Source organism: Neovison vison, chromosome 11 (genome assembly GCF_020171115.1).
Source record: "Neovison vison isolate M4711 chromosome 11, ASM_NN_V1, whole genome shotgun sequence".
Taxonomy (NCBI): Eukaryota; Metazoa; Chordata; class Mammalia; order Carnivora; family Mustelidae; genus Neogale; species Neogale vison.
In genome coordinates, this window is record NC_058101.1 from 148,945,993 (window position 1) to 148,965,853 (window position 19,861).

Genomic DNA, 19,861 nt, shown 5'->3' on the forward strand with positions numbered 1-19,861 from the left:
CCATTTGACTCACTTTATTGCAATATTTACTTTATTACAGGGGTCTGGAACTGAACCCCCATTATCTCTAAGGTATGCCTTTATACTGAAATAGGTTACACTATTTTTATAAGCTCTGCTCCTTTCTTGAAAACGGTCCTAGGAATCAGGTCATAGACTGATTGACCTAGAGCAAGTCCACTTGATTCAACCTCTTCAGACTGCCCAATGAATTGCCCACAAAGACTTAACAAAGGTGTTGAGGACTGGCAGCTCCTCAGAAAAGGAATTTATAAATATTCCTTAAAATGTACTAGAATTAAACCCATCTATCACTCTAAGGACATGCAGATCTTTAAAAAAAAAAAAAAAAATTCTATATTTTCTTCTTATAGTATTTAAATATTTTAATTCTATTTGTTAAAAAATTAAAACCACCAAAATGGTAGGTTAACTGGTTAAGTGTTACATACCAAAAACTGGTCAATATATTGCTACTTGTCATTTATCACTCATACTTAACACAGAGCATCCTGTACAGACATTTAGAGGTCCATAAATGCAACTATCCCAAATTAGGGCTGTTTGGTTCAGATTTTCTAAGTAAATAAAACTAACACTGTAATGAGCATATGCAAGCATAGCTATAAAATTAACCACATTTTAAGTCTCTATATAAATTTGAGATGTCCTAAATTTTTAAAAGGCTTGCCACTGGAATCCAAGATTCTAATTAGGATTTAAAATATTGAAGTTGAAAGTAATGATTATATTTTATTAATTTTACCTGGTATCTTCCCAACAGAATAGAACCTTTCCAACAAATAATATAAAACCTTAATTATTAAATGAAATATTCTGAGTAACAGATTACTGTAACCTTGGTCACCTACATAAACTACCTAGTCTCTTCTAGGTTGGCTTTAGGCGCCATTGTACCTATTTTTGGATATCTACCTCTTCAATTGAAAATTTAGGGTTATCAACTGGAAATTAGTTTCCAATTTTGAGTCTATCTTCTCTACCATTTTCCTAAAAGTTACTTTTAGCTATTTTTCCTTCTCTTAATTAGCAATATAATCAGAATTATGGCTTTATTCTTAAATATGCAGTAACAACTAACTGACCTGTGAAAAAGGCATGTTTCATACATTGACTAATTACAATGCTGAATTTGGATATTTTTCTTTCACGCTTTTCTCAACTGTTTCCCATTACATGTTTCTGTTTTACTCCGAGCCCTCAGGGGCTACGGACTATACTTGATTCCTTTAACACATGTCCACTCTCTCTGTTTTCCTATTCCTACTCCGAATCTCCCACCCCCACCCCAACCAGATGGTATTAGGCTGTTTCCTTTCCTCTTGAAAGCATTTCTTTGGTGACTTCCATGGTTTTCTTCGGCCTTGTGTTTTTCCAAGTAGTTCTTCCACAATTAGGCCACTAACTCTTAAGAATGATAGCACTTTTCATGAAAAAGTAACCACCCATAACTGCTTCCAGAATCCCAGGTTAAAATGAGGTCAATTTGGGGGGAGTAGAACAGAAACTCAGATTATCATATCAACTTATCATAAACACTGGGCTATGCTTGACACAGCAACAACTCCACATTTTGGAAAAGTAAGCAGTATAAGTAATACTTTAGAAATCACCATTATAAATAAAAATCTCAATTATATGTGGGCAGATGACAAATGACAGAAATTTTAGAAGAAATCTAAGGGAAAGAGAGAATGTCCTAAGGGGGGGAAATCAAATAAATGGAAAGAAAAGACCACTTAAGGATTATAAAAGTTATATTTATTCACGATGCTACATTTATTGCATTCCCTTAGAAAAATGGAGAACTGTTTATGTACCCAATTTGCACATATAAAACTTTATACAAATTATGTGTAGCACATAAAGGCCTCTGGTACAGCTAAAATCCTGACACTACAATTTGGGTAATCCTGCTTCAAGGTCTCCAGTTTATCAAGTCTGTTCATAGAAAATAAAAACTGGTTATTATACTCAATCTTGCCGTTCACACTTAGAAATTATTTTAAAATATAAAAATTTCAATTACTCTAAAAACTCAAAAAAGGTGAACTGGAAGGGGACACACATTCTGTTACCAATTTCAGTTTAACAGTATGACAAATCCATACCTTATTTTGGCTGAGTCTTTTTAAAAAACAAAAACCATCTTAGTTTTGACATTATCTTTCTAAGCTGTGGCTGCTTCAAGAAGGTAATTTGTCAAAACATTTACCAAACAATTAAAAATAATATTCCTTTTACAAAATAGTACAGTAACACTTTACGGAACCAGAAAATACTACATGTCTTTGGCTATGTAACTAAAAGGCCAGTCTTCCAACAGAAAAGGGCATATTCACACCTCAGAACCAACTATAGAAACAAAGCATTAACAGAAATATGCATAGAATTTAATGATAATTTGTCTTGCCTTTTGTTCCATTCTACCCATATAATAATCAAGGAGAATGCAATTTACATAATCTTCCCAGATGAGACTCTATATAGCACTACAGATACCCAAATTTCTGCAAAGGCAAAGTGAATTAAAACAATTACACAACTAAGTGAAGACCAAAGGGACAAATGTTATTTGCAATTTTTTTTTAGCTGTTTGCTTGTTTTTTAAGCTTTGAGTGTAGAAATTATAGCTGATAAAGTCACAATCTTCACAAATGGAACTATAATAGAAAAATAAATCAAATGAAACATTTATTAATAAATGAAGCCTGTTTTATTACTTCAAGTGTTAATGATAAAAAAAAATTTCAACACAGCTGCTGCATTTAAAAAAGTGGAACTACGTACTATGTTTCTAAGCTCAGTAAACAGATGAACCTGATGTCTTTGAATGACATAACAATTGAGCATTGTACAGTACATCTTATGAAGACCCGTAAATTAAAGAACTACTGGTTTAAAGTTAGTGATTATGAAACATATATATATTCATAGTTTCAGCTTCTTTTTTCTTCCTCGACCATCAGGTGCTCCATCCATTTTACGTTTCTGTGTCTACAAATGAACAGAAGGATTCCTTTTCATCACAAGACTAATATTAAAGGTAAAATACATCAGCTCTTTACTAGTAACTGCTACACAGTGACAAATATTAGACCTTCCTACCCAGAATAATCTTAATTCTCCAAGTTCTTATCTACTCCTTTTACAAACACAAAAAATTTTAATACCAATGAAATAATCTGCAATAGTAAAGCAACACACCAAACAAGTATAACATACCCTGATACCAAAAAAAACCCAGTATTAATTATTCTGACGTTTTACATAAAAAACATTACTCAGGTATTCATTTATTCATGACTTTCTAAATTATTACTAAATAAAAAGATGACTTCTTCTTCCTCTTAAGATAACTGTTCTCACATTCCTAAGATACCACTGGGACAATAAACTAAATTTTAGAAGTTAGTAAAGGTTGTAAAGCTACCGCTTTCCTAATATTTCTTTACATATTCTAAAATTATACTTGCACTCCCAAGGTAAAGTGTAGGGTCCTGGCATTCACAAGACATACCTTCCCAGATTTTCATGAATCCCCAAATTATGGAATACCATCCCATTATGTGATAATCCCCACATAATGCTGTCAAATATAATTTATACTTTTTAAAAGCAACTCTAAGGCTATATTTACAAAAAAGACTAACATGTCAATGATAGCCAAGTAATGTTCAAATTCTTACAAAGAAAAGTCTTCCAAGAAAACATTTACACTTTCATGAATACTTACTGAAGGTTTTGGTCCTCTCTTCTTTTTCTCTGCCTTCTCCTTTTCTTCTAGTTCCATGTTTTCTCTTTCAATCAAGGTAATTAAGGTGTTACACCTCCTCTGGAGCTCCTGAATTGTAAACATAAATTTATATGGTAAACGTATTTTCCATCGACAAGTTTTCATGATACCTAGTTTTTAAAACTGTAACATTTTAACAGCATACTACATAATTAAACATTCCCCCAGATAAAATCTAAAACAGCCAAAAGAACTGATTTTCATATATAATCCATGCTATGAAGATAAAGATATCAATGTTTTTACTTCAATATTTAAAGTCATACTGTTATTTCTCTTAAATCCTTCCTTCCCTTAGAAATTCAAGCAGTAAAAATAATATATGCTATATTGCTACTTAATATCTATGCCTGAGAACTAGACTACATATCTAAAACTTTAAGTGCACCTATTTCAGGGTCAAAATCAACCAGAACTTAAGTGTACATCTCCTTTCCCTTAAAGGTACAGTTACTAGAATTATGGCAATCAGTGTATCAAATGCCAGCTTTCCCAATTTTGGAAAATTAGCCATAGAAGTCTATGATATCTACATCTCTCTCTAGCAATCTAAAATCCTTTGTGGAGGTTGTATAAAGTGTAGTGTAACAGTACTATATAACCCTGAAGAAAATGGAAGTCTATTTTCATTACTGCTGACTACTTAGTAAGCAAAATGGTTTTCCTGTAAAAAGTGATACTACATAAACTGCAACAAAATCATTTAAAAATACTAGCTTATAGAATATACAATTTTTAGAAATCTTTGCAATATAATCTAGAGACAGAAGGTAATAAACTACATTAAAGTTCTGTATTTAACAGGTGAACTGTGGCACACATGCCAGAATGTGGTACAGATGAGCTAAGGTCTGAATACTCTTGGCTCTAAGGCAAGAGTATTTATCAGAAGGGTCCATACACATAGAATCATTTCTTATGTGTGCTCTAACATAAAACATGCTTGGAAATAAGTTTAAAACCATGGTATTATACTGATAAATCAACATGATACGTATTTTGTTTCACTCACTTAAAAAATCATTATTAACTACATAAATTGTTCCCACTTAAAGACAGAAGACAGAGCTGTAAGCAACTGAATCAGTCTTTCCCCAAATTTTATTTACGCATTTTATAGTGCAACATTTCCCAAACAAGGATACACAAATAGTAGCCAGTTGATGTTTAGTGAAAAATAATCCTCCTGTGGTAAAACATGAAAAGACTGTGCACTGTCTCCTGTCTTAAAGACTGGTAATATACTTTAAATACACTGAGAGAAATCTCACTAAAATGATTAAACTTTGCTTACACAGTATATCCCAAACTTAAGACTACAGAGCATTTTGGGCATTATCATCCTAAAGAACACAAGATGAAAGTTTCAAGCTTCAAAATGGCTAAATGCATAATAAAAAGGGGAATTTACTGAAGCTAAACTTCCCTGAATTATAACTTTAGGTCATTAGGAATGGAACTTGCTTATGAGAAATACCCTAGTATTGAAAATAAAAGTGTTTTACTACCTTAAGCTATATTAAAATAATCCAGACAGGCAGATGCCTGAATGAGAGTTCCTTCCTCACAGAAATGTGTTCACTTATAAAACCAAAATTATCTGAAAAATACAAGTTTTAAATTAGGATCTTCAAATTCAGAAGGTGAAATTGATGGTGGTATTTCCTTCTATTTAGAACCTGACTAAAATATAAAAAACTCCCTATCCTATGTAGTGATGTTAAAAGATATGTGATATTAAGAGGATGGAACCAAGAAATTTTTTAAGTTATCCATGATATTAGATTGTTAACTGTAGATGAGAACTATTTTCTAAGGAACTGATTTAACCCATGGTACTTACAGTATTGTAACAAAAATGTACTCCAAAGATGGGGTGAAACCACAATTTTCTCTTAGTTACCTTACCTTAAAGACTATTAATCAATACTTATTCTGAACTGTTTGCTACATTACAGAGAAAGGCCCAGGGACTCACCATGGCAGTTCTGGACTTAAGAAACCAGTCAAATCTGAACTGAGGAGAGTTGCGAATACACTGTCGTAATTCGTCATAAACGTTTTCTTTGTCAAATCCAAGTTTGTGAAGCATACAGATTAGGAAGCGATCCTCTTCTTCAGTGTAGTTTTTTCCTTTGTTAGTACCATATGATATTCTCAGCTGATGAAAAGGTGCTTTGTACCGTCCAATCTACCAAAGTCAAATTTTATATAAAATATAAATCCTACATAATCTGTATTTCAAACTCAGCTTTAGTAAGATTAGCTAAAAATGTTCCATTCCAAATCAGAATTTTCTACCCAAAGCACCTCAACTGCATTATACAACCTCTGCTATAAAACAACTTCAGAGTCTTCATTATTCTAAAGAGAAATACAGGATCAGACTTTGTAGGAAAAAGCTAATCACAGGGAAATTAACCCAGATATATCAACTAAAGTACTAAGATAAACTCCTTTAAGAATATCTATAGCATGTGAATATTGTTCTTTGAAGAAAATCTTCATTTTAAACCACCATTTAATTTCATTATTAACATATAACATATTATTTATCTCGGGGGTACAGCTCTGATTCATCAGTCTTACACAATACACAACGCTCATTTCCTTTTAAAAAGTTACTTTACCTCGCATTATTCTCAGGTAAGAGTTATATCACTAAGTACCATATTTATTAATACAAAAAGTACCTTCGTATCAAGTGCTTTTTTGATACTAATTCTTCTTTGAATTCTTGCCTCTCCCCTTTCGATCTGAGCCATAATCTTCTCTATGTCCTGGAGTTCATTGCATCTTTCCCAGAATACAGCTGGTAAAACAGTAAAAGTTGGGAAAGATGGGACAGGTGCAGGAAGAGGGAAAATAGAAGTAATTTATCATGAATAATTTGCTAAGGATTAAGAAATGTGTTTCCATTTTTCTCATATCAAGTACTATAAATAAGTCAATTATTTTAATTTGTTTCTTAACTGTTTAAAAAAAAAAATGAGATGAAATAGGCGATACAAGTATCTCCCAACTCTTAAAATTTCTGTTCTTGAATTCTAAGCATACACACAGCACCACAACTGTACCTCCCCGCTTGAGAATCCAAGTGATTTTTTTTTTTTAATGTTATTTATTTGACAGAGATCACAAGCAGGCAGAGAGGCAGGCAAGCAGGGTAGGGGTGGGGGTGAAGCAGGCTCCCCGCTGAGCAGACTGCCTGATGCGGGGCTTGATTCCAGGACCTCGAGACCAAGACCTGAACGGAGACCAAGACCTGAGCTGAAGGCAGAGGTTTAACCCACTGAGCCACCCAGGAGCCCTCAGAATCCAAGTGATTTAAGGAAACACAGGCACATAGTGCTTGAGAAGCATAAAATGAAAGCACATTACTCAGTAATCTATTCTTATTTTCTCAGCAATACCCAGTTAGCGAGGGTAAAAAAGTAACTATGCCATTTTTAAAAAGAGGACATTTTCCAACTCAGTTTTTTAAAAACACAAAAAAATAAGGCCCTAAAAGTGGTGGCAAAATTTAGCTTATCAAAACATAATTCAGAATTACAAAATCTGAACTCCTCAATAGCTATCCAGAAATCTGAGAACATTCTTATATTAAAATATTTAAATTACCTGAGTACTCAATAACTTCTTCCGGAGTTTTTCCTTCTACTTCTCTTGCAATATTTTCAATATCATCACGACCCCACTTCTCATTAGCTTTGATAAACTGGTTAAAATCTCTCTTATTCCAATTGGTAAAGCCCTTCAAGGCAATGGAAACAAAACGTTTAACAAGAGCACACTGAACATGGACAAGATACTACTACAAGTACCAACATTTCTAAAGTACTAAAATATTTTCAATTACTCCTAGGTTTTAAGTTCTTTTAAAGTGGTTAACTTTTCATACACTTAGACATGCATTTTCAGCAATACATCACATACTGCTTACATAACCAAGGAATTAAATCTCAGTGAAAGAAAGTAAGGAATGCTACATGAAAAAGTAACATTTTTGCTGTATACTTGTACTTCTCTGTATACCCCCCAACATGACCTAAGCATGGTACCATACAAAGTGATGAAAAGTGATGATTACTAAATTTTATGTTGAATAAAGACTATATATATATATATATATACACACACACACCTGTGTTAGAAGCTTCTCCTTTTCCTCTAACTCTTCATCATTAAGGGGTTCAGCTTCATCAATTTTAAGCTGTTCTTCTTTTTGTGCCTGTGCTGCATTTGGTAGGTCAGGATTTCGAGGCACCTAAAAAAAAAACTTTTTTAGGTCATCCATCAGTAGATTTTAGAAAGTATGTGATAAACTAAATTCTTAACCAACCAAGTATTTTGTATGTTTTAACCCAACCATGAAAAAAAATACTGACATGTCCTCCATTTATTAAATTAAAAACAAACCGGATTAGTTTATGAATAGTGTTATTTCCATTACCTTGTACCCAATAGTTTTTCTGTAATACAAAATCTCTTTTTCCAGTAACTCAAATAAACGCGGAGGAAAAAACTGGAAATCCTGAACGTTAGGCTGTTTTGGAGGCCGAGGAGCCTAGAGAAAAAAGAGTTATCATCCATTAAAAAAATTATTTTGCTTTAAATGAATTGTAATCTTCCTTTTTCCTTAAGTTATGATGGCCAATTCTCTAAGCAACTGAATCTATCATTAATAATGAACTTTTAAAAACTTTAAATGCATACATTCACAACTAATTTTTAAAAGAGTTAAGGAAATATACTATAAAAAGCCACAAAAGATTCTAATTCTCAATCTGATTTAACTGTAAGAATATAAGAAAAAAGGGGACGCCTGGGTGGCTCAGTTGGTTAAGTGTCTGCCTTCAACACAGGTCATGATCCCAGGGTCCTGGCATTGAGTCCCGTATCAGGCTTCTTGCTCAGGAGGGAGCCTGCTTCTCCCCGCTACTTGCGCACTTGCTCTCCCCACCACTGACAAATACGTTAAAAACATAAAATACTTTAGAAAAAATTGTAAAGATTACACTTCCAATATTTTTGGATATTTTACTGCTCTATCAACTCACCTTGGGTGCTTTAGGTTCACTGACACGAAGAGCTTCCCTAAAATAGGCATCGACAGCATAGTTGGCTTTTCTTTCTCGTTTAGGTGGTTCAATCCACTCTGTGAATGCAATCTAGCATATGGGAAACAATTCGTATCACCAACTTTACTTACAGTTGCAAATCTCAGTTGAACACAACACATACTGTGTACACCATTACAACTATTGTTTATAAATAGTAAGACAGTCGTAAAATCCTGAACAATAAGCTTTAGGAGAAGAGGACTATGCTACTTTGCTCAAAACTATGTAATTAACTAATACAAAGAACAGGGTCTGGTGAAGAGTATGGATATACAGTAAGTAATTTCTTGCCCAAATGGAGAACATTCTAATCAGTGAGAGGGTAGGGAGGGAACCTACAAAATGTATGCTATAACTCAAACTAGAAGAAAAACATAGATATGTATTTAGCCTAGAAAAAATTCAGAAGATACACAAGCCTAAATGTTAACAGAAAAAACACAGAGTAGAACTATTTTTTTTCTTCCAACTTGTAGGTATTTTCTAATTTCTCTACAAACTAACAAGTATTACTTAAGAAATTAGGACTTTTTTCCCTTCAAAAATCTAGTAAAGGTGTAACAATTTCATATTACATATAAAAATGTAAAAATGTATAAAAACATAAAAATGAAAATAATTTAGATGTGAATATACAGAAATGACTGCTTTGAAACAAATTTACAAAGCATTACACCTAACACTTAAAATTCCAAGTTTCAAGTAAAATGAAGTCTTCAAGTAACAAAAATGTCTTTCAAAAATTACCTTTTGTTTTTCTCTATAATCCTCTCCTTCAAAGTTATAAACACTTGACTCTGTATCCATTGTAAAGTTTCTAAGTGAGCTTTCACCCATCTTGGAGAGCTTTTCATTCATCTCTGCAGTCTGCAGGGGAAAAAAACAGCTTATCAGATTGAGAATAAAAAAAAAATTTTTCAGCACTATAGATAAAAATAAGTTAGGCTTTACAGTACACAAAAGCTTCTTTTTCTGGTTCACGTAACAAGTGTTTCCTCAGTTCTGATTTAAAACATTTTATATATTGAAAACATTATCATTTAACCTATTCCTTACCTTCTTTGCACCTCTTTCCAAAATACCATCAATATCCTCATCAGTAATCTCACTTTCTTTTGAAGCAAATACATGTGTTGCCCCATGTCTAATCATTTGAAGCATTTCATCTTTCCCAATTTTGTTCAGATTCTGATCCACAAGCCTTCCTGGAAAAAAAAAAAAATGTGTTGCATACTATTAATTGAACAAAGTTTGTTTTACTGAAAACTTGGAATTTTTTTTTTTTTTTAAAGATTTTATTTATTTATTTGACAGAGAGAGAGAGATCACAAGTAGGCAGAGAGGCAGGCAGAGAGGGGGGGGGGAAGCAGGCTCCCCGCTGAGCAGAGAGCCTGATGCGGGGCTCAATCCCAGGAACCTGAGACCATGACCTGAGTCGAAGGCAGCGGCTTAACCCACTGAGCCACACAGGCGCCCCAAAACTTGGAATTTTAAATGTTAGGTGTGATATGTATTTTGCCTCAAACTTCAATTATTTTTTTATTTACTTCTGAGAATCTTCATTTACACATAAAACAATGCCAGAATGTTAGCTGTAATCTTCGAAGTATTCTAAAGTTAATCTATTACATAATGAAGCCTAATGTATACCATCTTAAAAAAATGTATTCTTATATAGGCTGAATAATAGATTTGGGATATTTGAAAATAAAAATTATTAGCAAGATTTTTTAAAAATTATGATGAGATTTTTTAATCTTGCTAAAAAGATTATGATGAGATCATAAAGACAAGAAATTTCTAATAAGCAGAAAGACATTAATACTAATACTCCATCAAGCTTTTTCTTAGAAAGTACAAAAAAAAAGGAAGTACAAAAAACCCTTCATATTACCAAGCTTTAGCTAAAGACTAAAATATACATCAATTTCTGAAAATTTCCAAAGCTAATTTTGATCAAAGAAGACATTCAACCTAAGAAAACTAAGATCATGATCTTCAATTGGTAGGAATTTGGCCAACCCTATAATTTGTGTTTTCAAAAATACAGGAATCAAAACAGACCAAAATACCATACCATAAAGAATTATTTCTACCCTAAAGGGCCATTCACATACACTTACATAAAGCTTCAATTTTTCTATTCCAACCAGCTTGTAACAAATGAGTGGATACGGACCCAAGTTGTTCTCTTGGATCTTCAATGCTTTTGTATCATGGCTTTGGATCCCTAACAGAATCCACTAACACCTGTGACTTTCAAAGTTAGGATTTATCTTTAGAACACATTTCTTTGGTTTGAAAGCCATCTCACTGCTATCAAAATGTTCTCAGTCTTACTGAAACCACTTCCCCATTGGACAGAAGGGAAGCTATTCAGACATAAAGCAGTTCTACGATTTCTCATTATTTTTAATTACATCCCTTACACTCCAAAGACACTAATACAAAAGGTATACACCTTGCTATGTAGCTAATACAAAGCTACTATCACAAAACTTTGCTCTAAAATTACCCCTCCAAAACCAAAAAACTAAGTAAAAAAACTCAAACAGCTTTTCTAAGTTGGTTATAAATTAATTTTCCTTCTTTTTTTAAAAAGCGTTTCACAGATGAGAATAATTAAAAATACTACAAGGCAGATGTTTTTCTAAAAACATGGATGAAGAATGTGAGGGGGAAAAGAAGTAGCCATTACATTACCATGAGAAACCTTACTGTTTTGGCAGGCTCCAGAGACTTTCATAAGTAAATACTTCACTCTAATAGTTAATATAGCTCTTGGTGTTAGATGAGTCACTTCCTACCTATATGAATGGTAAACAAGTGACCTGCCTCTACTTCCCACGCCAACCTTAGGCTGGCTAAAGGAAATAATGGATGCAAAGTATGTAGCACATTGCTTGGTGTGAAGTAAGCACTTGATAATAATAACAAAAACTAATAAGCCTTCATTTACTGTTTTCAATATTCAGAGATGTGGCTAACACTACAGTTGGCATTAATAGAATATGAAAGAAATTTAACACTCCTTTACTTGGAAATTAAAAGCCGGTTAACAAAATGAAGTCATACAATATGGAATCATCCGTGAACAATATTAACAGTGTTATCTCTCTATCTCTATATAACAGATAAAAAGTACATGCTCATAATGCAAATCTGAGAATGAAAGAAACCACTATGAGCCTGAGGTTACTGAGGATTCCTACCCTCACCCTCTAGTCCTATTTACATAAATGTTTATTTTGATTCTCCCTTGCTAAATTATAACTTCATGAGAGTAAGAATATTTGTTGCTTTCTTTCAACACTGTATTCTCAGCACAAGAACAATACCTGGCATCTGGTAGCTGTTCAGTAAACAGTTGCAGACTAGGAAAAAAACCAACATCAGATTCTCTGAGTTTCATTTTTACTTCTTCATTTTACCCCAGCATAATTAATTAACAGAGTTCTTTTTAACAGGTAAATTATACTCACCACAGTTCTATTTAGTATCTACCACAATGAATGCTGGGTATTTTATATGTATTTTCCCCTTTAATCCTTAAAAATAAACTTTAATTCTCTTTATCCCCATTTAACAGATGAGGGAACAGGCTTAGATAGTATAAAAGAACTGCTAATTGGCAAAGCAAATATGCAAACTTCAACCTTCATGAGCCCATACCTATCCTCTTATTAAAACTAAAGCTTACTATTTTCTGGAATATAAATATTGTTCAGGCTGCCAGCTTGATTCCATAGATCCTCAATAACAAGAACCTAATAAATCTAAGAAAAAAACATTTGTTTATCCAACCTGGTAAATTTCTTAAAGTTCTAAGGCTCACCTTGCTGAATGACTATTGAATCCAATCTGAGTTTCATCTCAGCACGTTCCACTATTCTTTCTTCCACAGTGTTATCAGTTATAAAGCGGAACACTCTAACAGTCTTGGTTTGTCCAATTCTATGTGCTCGGTCCTAGGCAAATAACCATGTCATTTTGATACAGTTAAAAATTACATAAATAGCATTTGACTGTATACTGAAAAGCAAAATTAAAATACTCAAGTGTAAAAGTTTTTAATATAACAAAACTATTCTAAAAATGAATTTGTTAAAAAAAATAAATGTTATTAGATTAGTATTTCTTAGATTCTCAAAGTTTCTCCATGTCAATCAAATTAATTGATTATCTCACAAGTAAAACTTTCAGGAGGTATGGAACACAACAGATGGCTGAATCTGTGAGAAACTATCCTGTTACTTTTACTAGGTAATACTGATACAAAATTCCATGTCTCCAGGGGCACCTGAGTGGGTCCATTGAGCATCTTAACTCTTGATTTCCACTCAGGTGATGATCTCAGGGTCCTGAGACCAAATCTTGAGTCAGACTCCACATGTGGAGTCTGCCTGTCCCTCTGCCTGCTGCTTCTCCCCTGCCCCCCATTCTCCTTCAGGTAAAATCTTACCTGAATTTCACATCTCCAAATAAGACAGACAAAATTATGATTAAGTTGGATGATAAAATTTTTTTTCCTAAATCTGTTTTACTTAGGTTTAAATTCAAAATGTTTTTCTACCTAAATCATATATAAATTTTCACTGCTATCAGGGGAAAAAAGTGATAAAAATAAAATAACTCCACATATATAAAAATTCTAGTCTTTAAATGTCACCCACATAACTACATACAAGTAGTCAAATTAATCTGAATTCCATTTCTGTTTAATTTCTGTTAAGTTCACAAAACATATTCTTACAAAACATCCCCATTTCTAACTGATCAATTTTCCTCAACCACACTTTCAATATAGGATAGAAACAACAACACCAGAGTTATAATCACCAATACCATGGATCAAGTCATTAATAGTATCAAACTTAAGAATCTGTAAGTTTTCATATTAATCTGCAGATCATACATTTTCTCAACCTAAGAATGATCTTCCTCTTCTAGCCAAAGAACTCCCACACAAGGGCATACATTTTAAGCATCCAACATGATAGGCAGGTTGGTAGCTCGCCAACCTATCTCCCTTTCCTAAGGTACAACTATGCTGTAATTTACCAATTGCCTTGCACCCAGTTATGCTATGTGATTTGAGTGCTGGCCGATGACTGTGGGGACACTTTCAGATCTGACCCATTAAAAATTTCCTAGATAATCCTCAACTCTATCCCCCTTCTGCCATCAGAATACACAGGATATAGCTAGACTCCTAAGATATGGCAAAGCTGTGAGATACAGATATCCTGCTTTGAATGAGAGATCACCTACAAAATACCTTCTCTGAATTATTACATTCGGAGAAAAAATTCTACTGGGTTAAGTCACTGATATTTGCAGACCACTAGCTTGCTCTAATGAAAATATCAAGCTCTAAGAAAATATTAAGAATGTATTTATTGTTATCTCTTACCATAGCCTGGAGATCTACTTGGGGATTCCAATCTGAATCATACAAAATTACTACATCAGCAGTAGCAAGATTAATGCCAAGACCACCAGCACGTGTACTTAACATGAAAACAAACTTTGTGCTGTTTGGTTCATTGTATGCATTGATGGACTCCTACAGATATAAAATAAAACAAATGTCAGGAAATTATTTTATCTGGTAATTTTTTTACCTTCCCTCCTTGGATTTTACTTACTTGTCTCTCATCGTGGGGTGTCTGCCCATCCAATCTACAGTATTCATAATTTCTCCACATGCAATAATCTTCCAAAATATCCAATACCCTTGTCATTTGACTGAAGATTAGGACTCGTGAACCTGTTAACAAATAGAACAGCTCATTTTCAGAAGCTTCAAAAGTAAAAAAAAAAAAAAAAAGTATTTAAAAATTTAAGGCTAATCAAAACTAAGAATAACCAGTTACCCCTTAATTCCAAGTTACCTAGTTGGTTTTAAGAAAAAAACTACACATTATTTATTTATCCTAGTCAGTTATTCTCCCCATTTTTCTCATCATGGCACAAACAAAAAAGGGTAGTATCTGTACAACACACTAAGATAAATGGAAAAAGTATTTGTTCTGGTCTAGGTCTGTCCCAAGGCTGAGAGAATCAGTCTTTTTATTACAAATGCATTTAAAAATAACCTTCCTCCACCTCCAGCACAATTCTCCCATGTGCATGGCCCTGAACATCCCCTAACATATACCCAATACCCATCTCATTCCAGACTGAAATATAACAACATAGATGTGGCCTCACATCTACATGGTCATCTTTCACTGATGCCATGATCCAAGTTATTCAACTGCCTTCCATTTCTTCAGCCAGCTGCACAATGTCTTCACAGTAGAATGTATGAAGACCAAGGAGTCATTATAAAAAAATAAAAATTATGAAATTATCTCTTCTCGGAAGCTGAGGCTGATAATCTGCTGTGTCTTATCTTCTTGTAACCAAGATGCCTAAGGATGCTCAACAGTCCCCATTTTCCTTGCAGAGTTTAATATAGCTTTCATTAATATCTGAGTATTTCTACCAAGTTCTTGCTATTCCCTTTACTACTTAACTTTCAAGAAAAGCATTTTAGAAAATGTATTTCCACAAAAAGGTGTAAAAACCTTCTCTTAGAAGGCTGATCTTCAATATCCTAAAGGTACAAGTCATTCTTACCAAAACACACAAGAGAAACACAAATGGAAAAATGTAAAATCTGACTGTATTATTTCACATTACATAATTAATAATTTGTGTATGAAAAGCTTTGATGTCTGGGACTTGCTTCAAATTAATCTGGGAGAAGGAAAGCAGGTACGTATAGATGTCAAGTTTTGCCATGAGTCTTTAATTACTGAAGCTGGATCACACTAAATACATTCTGCATTCATGTATTTTAAACACGTCTCTACACATACTACATACTCATTTTCACATAAGAAATCAGCATGTTATAAACAAAACTGCTTTGGGTCCAGGTACATATTTAATAATTAAATTATTGCTTAATTTTATTGCTTAAATTTAAGTATTTTGTCATTTAAGTAAGTCCACATAAATAACTAAAAACAATACTATGAACACAACACTGTCTACCAAAGCATCTGGGAACTGTGTATGTGTGGAAAGAGCATTCTTGGCACTTTATAACAAAAAGCTGACATATTCTGAGAAAGCATATATAAAATGAGAACTCTACCCCAAAATCCAGGAGTGTATCAGCCCTAACTACTGATCCCTAAGATTTATGAGCCTAAAATTGGGGGGAGAAATGAAGCTCAGATAATGGATAGAAGTTTTTAAATGTCCCACACTTCAACTTTATAAAAGTGCCATGATTAGTAATTTCAAATTGTAGTGGTCCCTTATTTTACATCAGAATTTTACAAGTTTTCATCACTTCTCAATTTGTTACCAGTAACATAATTACCTTGTTCTTTTAATTTCGGGAGCAGCTTGTCTAACACCACCATTTTGCCACTGTTGGTAACTAGATGCATATCTGTTGTATAAGGTGGACCAGGTTCAGCTCCATCAAAGAGATATGGATGATTACAGCATTTCCTCAACTGCATCAGGATGTTCAATAACCTCATTTTGTCCATCTTCCCTGCAGAGTTTAGTATATCTATATCCTTCATTAATATCCGAGTATACCTATTGAGAAGAAAAATATTTTAAAAGGGTTCATTGTGCCCTGACAAATCCCTGTTACTTTCCATCCTTAATTTCCTCCCCTACCTCAACCCAAAAATACCTGTAAAGAACCCACCAACTTCTAAGATGTGGTTAGGAGTTTACCATGTATTGTAACATCTTTCTCTTTCCTCGTTTTTCTTTACTGGCCCCACTGTTCTAATGTTCACAATTATACTTTGGGCCTCAAGGTCCAAAACGGTATGTCTCCTTGGGTTGAATTAAAACAAAGCAGGATAACGTAACATTTTTAAATAATTAAGCAAAGTTTTATTTTTTACTTTTTTATTTTTAAGTAATCCCTACACCCAACAAAGGACTTGAACTTACAACCTCAAGATCAAGACCCACATGCTCTACTGACTGAGCCAGCCAGGCACCCCAAAACGTTAAGTTTTAAACATAATTTTAATTTGTAGTCTTTTTCAATGGAAGAGTGTTACTATTCAATGTAGCTAGTACAGCATTTGGGTGAGAACAGGAAGATCTAAGAAGGAAGAATCCTGATAGGATAAGGCATGATGATGAAAATAAAATGCAATCAATGTAATTTAAATATAAATAGTACATGGGGATAGGGGGAGATATGAGGGCAGTAAAACTATGCATACATGTGTGTCTATATACAGACACGCGCACACACACACATACAGGCACACGTGTGTGTGTCTGTGTGTGTATATGTGTGTGTGTATATATATATATATATATATATATAAAATAATTATATGTAGTAAAACTTTAGCCACAGGCTAAAGATGGATTGTGAAAAGCCTTAAATGCGCTATCAAGAATGTAAACATCCTACAGGAAAGTGTAATCTATCTAAATACCAAAGTTTCAAGACCTTGAATCCTCTGAACAAAATAACTTCAATAACCTAAGCGATATATACATAACTCCAGTAATAAGGCATAAAGTATTATTCAAGGCAGACCTTTCCATACAATTCTGACAAAAGTTCGCCAATGTTAACCTAAAAGAGATTTCTCTTCCCTTAACACTGACTCATGACACAGCTGTTAACTTAGAGCCTTCCAAAAGTTTTAAGGACACTTAGGATGGACCACCATCTACAGAGGTCATCTCTTTCCTAGATAATGTGCCCATTTCTTTACATTCTATCTTTTCTGTCTTTTCACCAACAATTCCAGCCCCTTGCATATACTTATCAAGTACGGAATTAAATACACTGAAATGCAGTATAACCAGGGAAGAGTAAGTATGACTATTTATTCTCTTTTTCAAACACTACACTTAATGTTAATATATGCTAAGGTAACAATATAATTTTCTACAGACAATTCACATTGTTGATTCATGATGACCTTTCTATCTATAAAAAAAAATTTAATACTAAGTTAGTGGTTTCTAGCCTTTTGGATTTCATATACTCAGAAAACCTTAAGAAAAAAAAGAAGAAACTTACAATGTTTTCCACATTTTTATTATGCCCTAGAGAGGTATTTAAAAATAGCTATCTTGTATTACCACCATAAATTCACAAATGAAATCCTGTCTAAAATAAAACATTCACTCAGAATGGAGTCTTTAAAATTAAATATATGCAATAGCTTTATGGGCTAAAAGAAAACACCTAAATTTTCTCATATCTCTACTATCTCCAACTTCATCAGATTAATCCTAATCCACAATCCTGTATTTATGAACCACTAAGTTAACTGTATGTCTGCATCTGTGCCACCAGTTCCTTTTCAAAAAACCCAAGTAGAGAGGTTTATATATATATCATATATATATATCCCTGTTTAATTAAATGCCAACTTTAAACCTTGGATTCATACACTTCCCATCCTGATTATAAGCTGTAAGTTTTATGACTCTGTATGATAAACTGGATTAGCAAGTCCTAAATTACATGATCAGAAAACCATTTTTTTAAAGCTTATTTATTTATTTATTTGACAGATCACAAGTAGGCAGAGAGGCAGGCAGAGAGAAGGGGAAGCAGGCTCCCCGCTGAGCAGAGAGCCCGATGCGGGGCTTGATCCCAGGACCCTGACTGAGATCATGACCTGAGCCGAAAGCAGAGGCTTAACCCACTGAGCCACCCAGGCGCCACAGAAAACTCTTAAGGTTGAATTCACAAAGCAAATGACAATTCCTTGCAGACACAATTAAGGAAAATATAAATGAAAGTTGATTAGGAATCAATAGTGATTTTAAAACGTCCAAGAACACATACCATTCCCTTTGCATTTTGCTGAGACCCACATAGATTTTAACTTCCTTCTTTGGAGGCAAACTCTTTTCAACATCAGCTTTAATTCGACGAAGGAGAAATGGACGCAAAACCTGAATGATCAAAAAGAAACAGAAATGATCTTTATTATATCAGGATCTCAAACTGTTTAATAAATACATTGAAATTTATCTGTTTTTAGAATTTCACCCTTCCAAATATAACTTATTATTACTGAATCCTGAAGGGTAATACAAGATCATTGCTTATTCAACACATGTAATGAATATACACTTGCTATACTGTTATAAGATACTAGAAGTTTTTTTTTTTTAAAGGTTTTATTTATTTGAAAGAGTCGAGGGTGGTCAGAAACAGCAGCAGATTCCCCACTGAGTGGGGAGCCTGATTGGGAGTTCAATACCAGGACTCTAGGATCAGGACTTGAGCTGAAGGCAGCCACTTAACTGACTGAGCCACCCAGGTGCCCCTAAAAACAGTAAGTTTTGATGCTTTCGACATTCACTGTCTTCCATTTACAACTAGCTATCACCCTTCCTTATCTATGGATTCAGTGACCTGCATCAACCACAGTCTCGAAGCAGATGATCCTCCTCCTAACATATCATAAGGTCAATAGCAAACTAACATTACATCATAATACCTACGTTACTGACTTCGCTTCATCTCATTGTGTAGGCATTTTATGATCTCACATAATCATAAGGGGGAGTATAGTATAATAAGGTATGCTGAAAGACGATATTTATATAACTTATGTTATAAAACTTTACAATCATTCTATTTTATAATTACTGCTGTTAATCTCTTACCCTGCCTAATTTATAAATTAAACTACCATATATATGTATGTATAAGAAAAAAAGTGTATACAGAGTTCAGTATTATCCGTGGTTTCTGGTACCCACTGGCGATCTTGGAATGTTTCATCTGCAGAGAAGGGGCCAGGGGACTGGTACTACTGTGCTTTCATGTACATTGTCCAACAGTACTTAAAGCTAGGTCCACATTAAAATGTTTTTATGGTTAATTTTTAAATTTACTACTCTTTTG

At 33.7% G+C, this 19,861-nt stretch overlaps 1 protein-coding gene across 2 annotated transcripts in view; it reads right to left on the reverse strand.

Moving 5' to 3' along the window:
- Positions 1-1,760: 1,760 nt before the first annotated feature.
- SMARCA5 (SWI/SNF related, matrix associated, actin dependent regulator of chromatin, subfamily a, member 5) overlaps positions 1,761-19,861 on the reverse strand; it is a 40,655-nt gene continuing 22,554 nt past the window's right edge. For both annotated transcript variants that reach the window (XM_044224952.1, XM_044224953.1), the window contains 15 exons: positions 18,791-18,900; positions 16,319-16,545; positions 14,589-14,710; positions 14,354-14,506; positions 12,776-12,908; positions 9,997-10,145; positions 9,688-9,807; positions 8,878-8,988; positions 8,271-8,384; positions 7,962-8,084; positions 7,439-7,571; positions 6,511-6,629; positions 5,796-6,008; positions 3,758-3,865; positions 1,761-3,018 (listed from right to left, as the gene is read on the reverse strand). In XM_044224952.1, the coding sequence (XP_044080887.1) occupies positions 2,953-3,018; positions 3,758-3,865; positions 5,796-6,008; positions 6,511-6,629; positions 7,439-7,571; positions 7,962-8,084; positions 8,271-8,384; positions 8,878-8,988; positions 9,688-9,807; positions 9,997-10,145; positions 12,776-12,908; positions 14,354-14,506; positions 14,589-14,710; positions 16,319-16,545; positions 18,791-18,900 (2,001 nt within the window). In that variant the 3' untranslated portion in view covers positions 1,761-2,952. The remainder of the gene's footprint in view (positions 3,019-3,757; positions 3,866-5,795; positions 6,009-6,510; positions 6,630-7,438; positions 7,572-7,961; positions 8,085-8,270; positions 8,385-8,877; positions 8,989-9,687; positions 9,808-9,996; positions 10,146-12,775; positions 12,909-14,353; positions 14,507-14,588; positions 14,711-16,318; positions 16,546-18,790; positions 18,901-19,861) is intronic.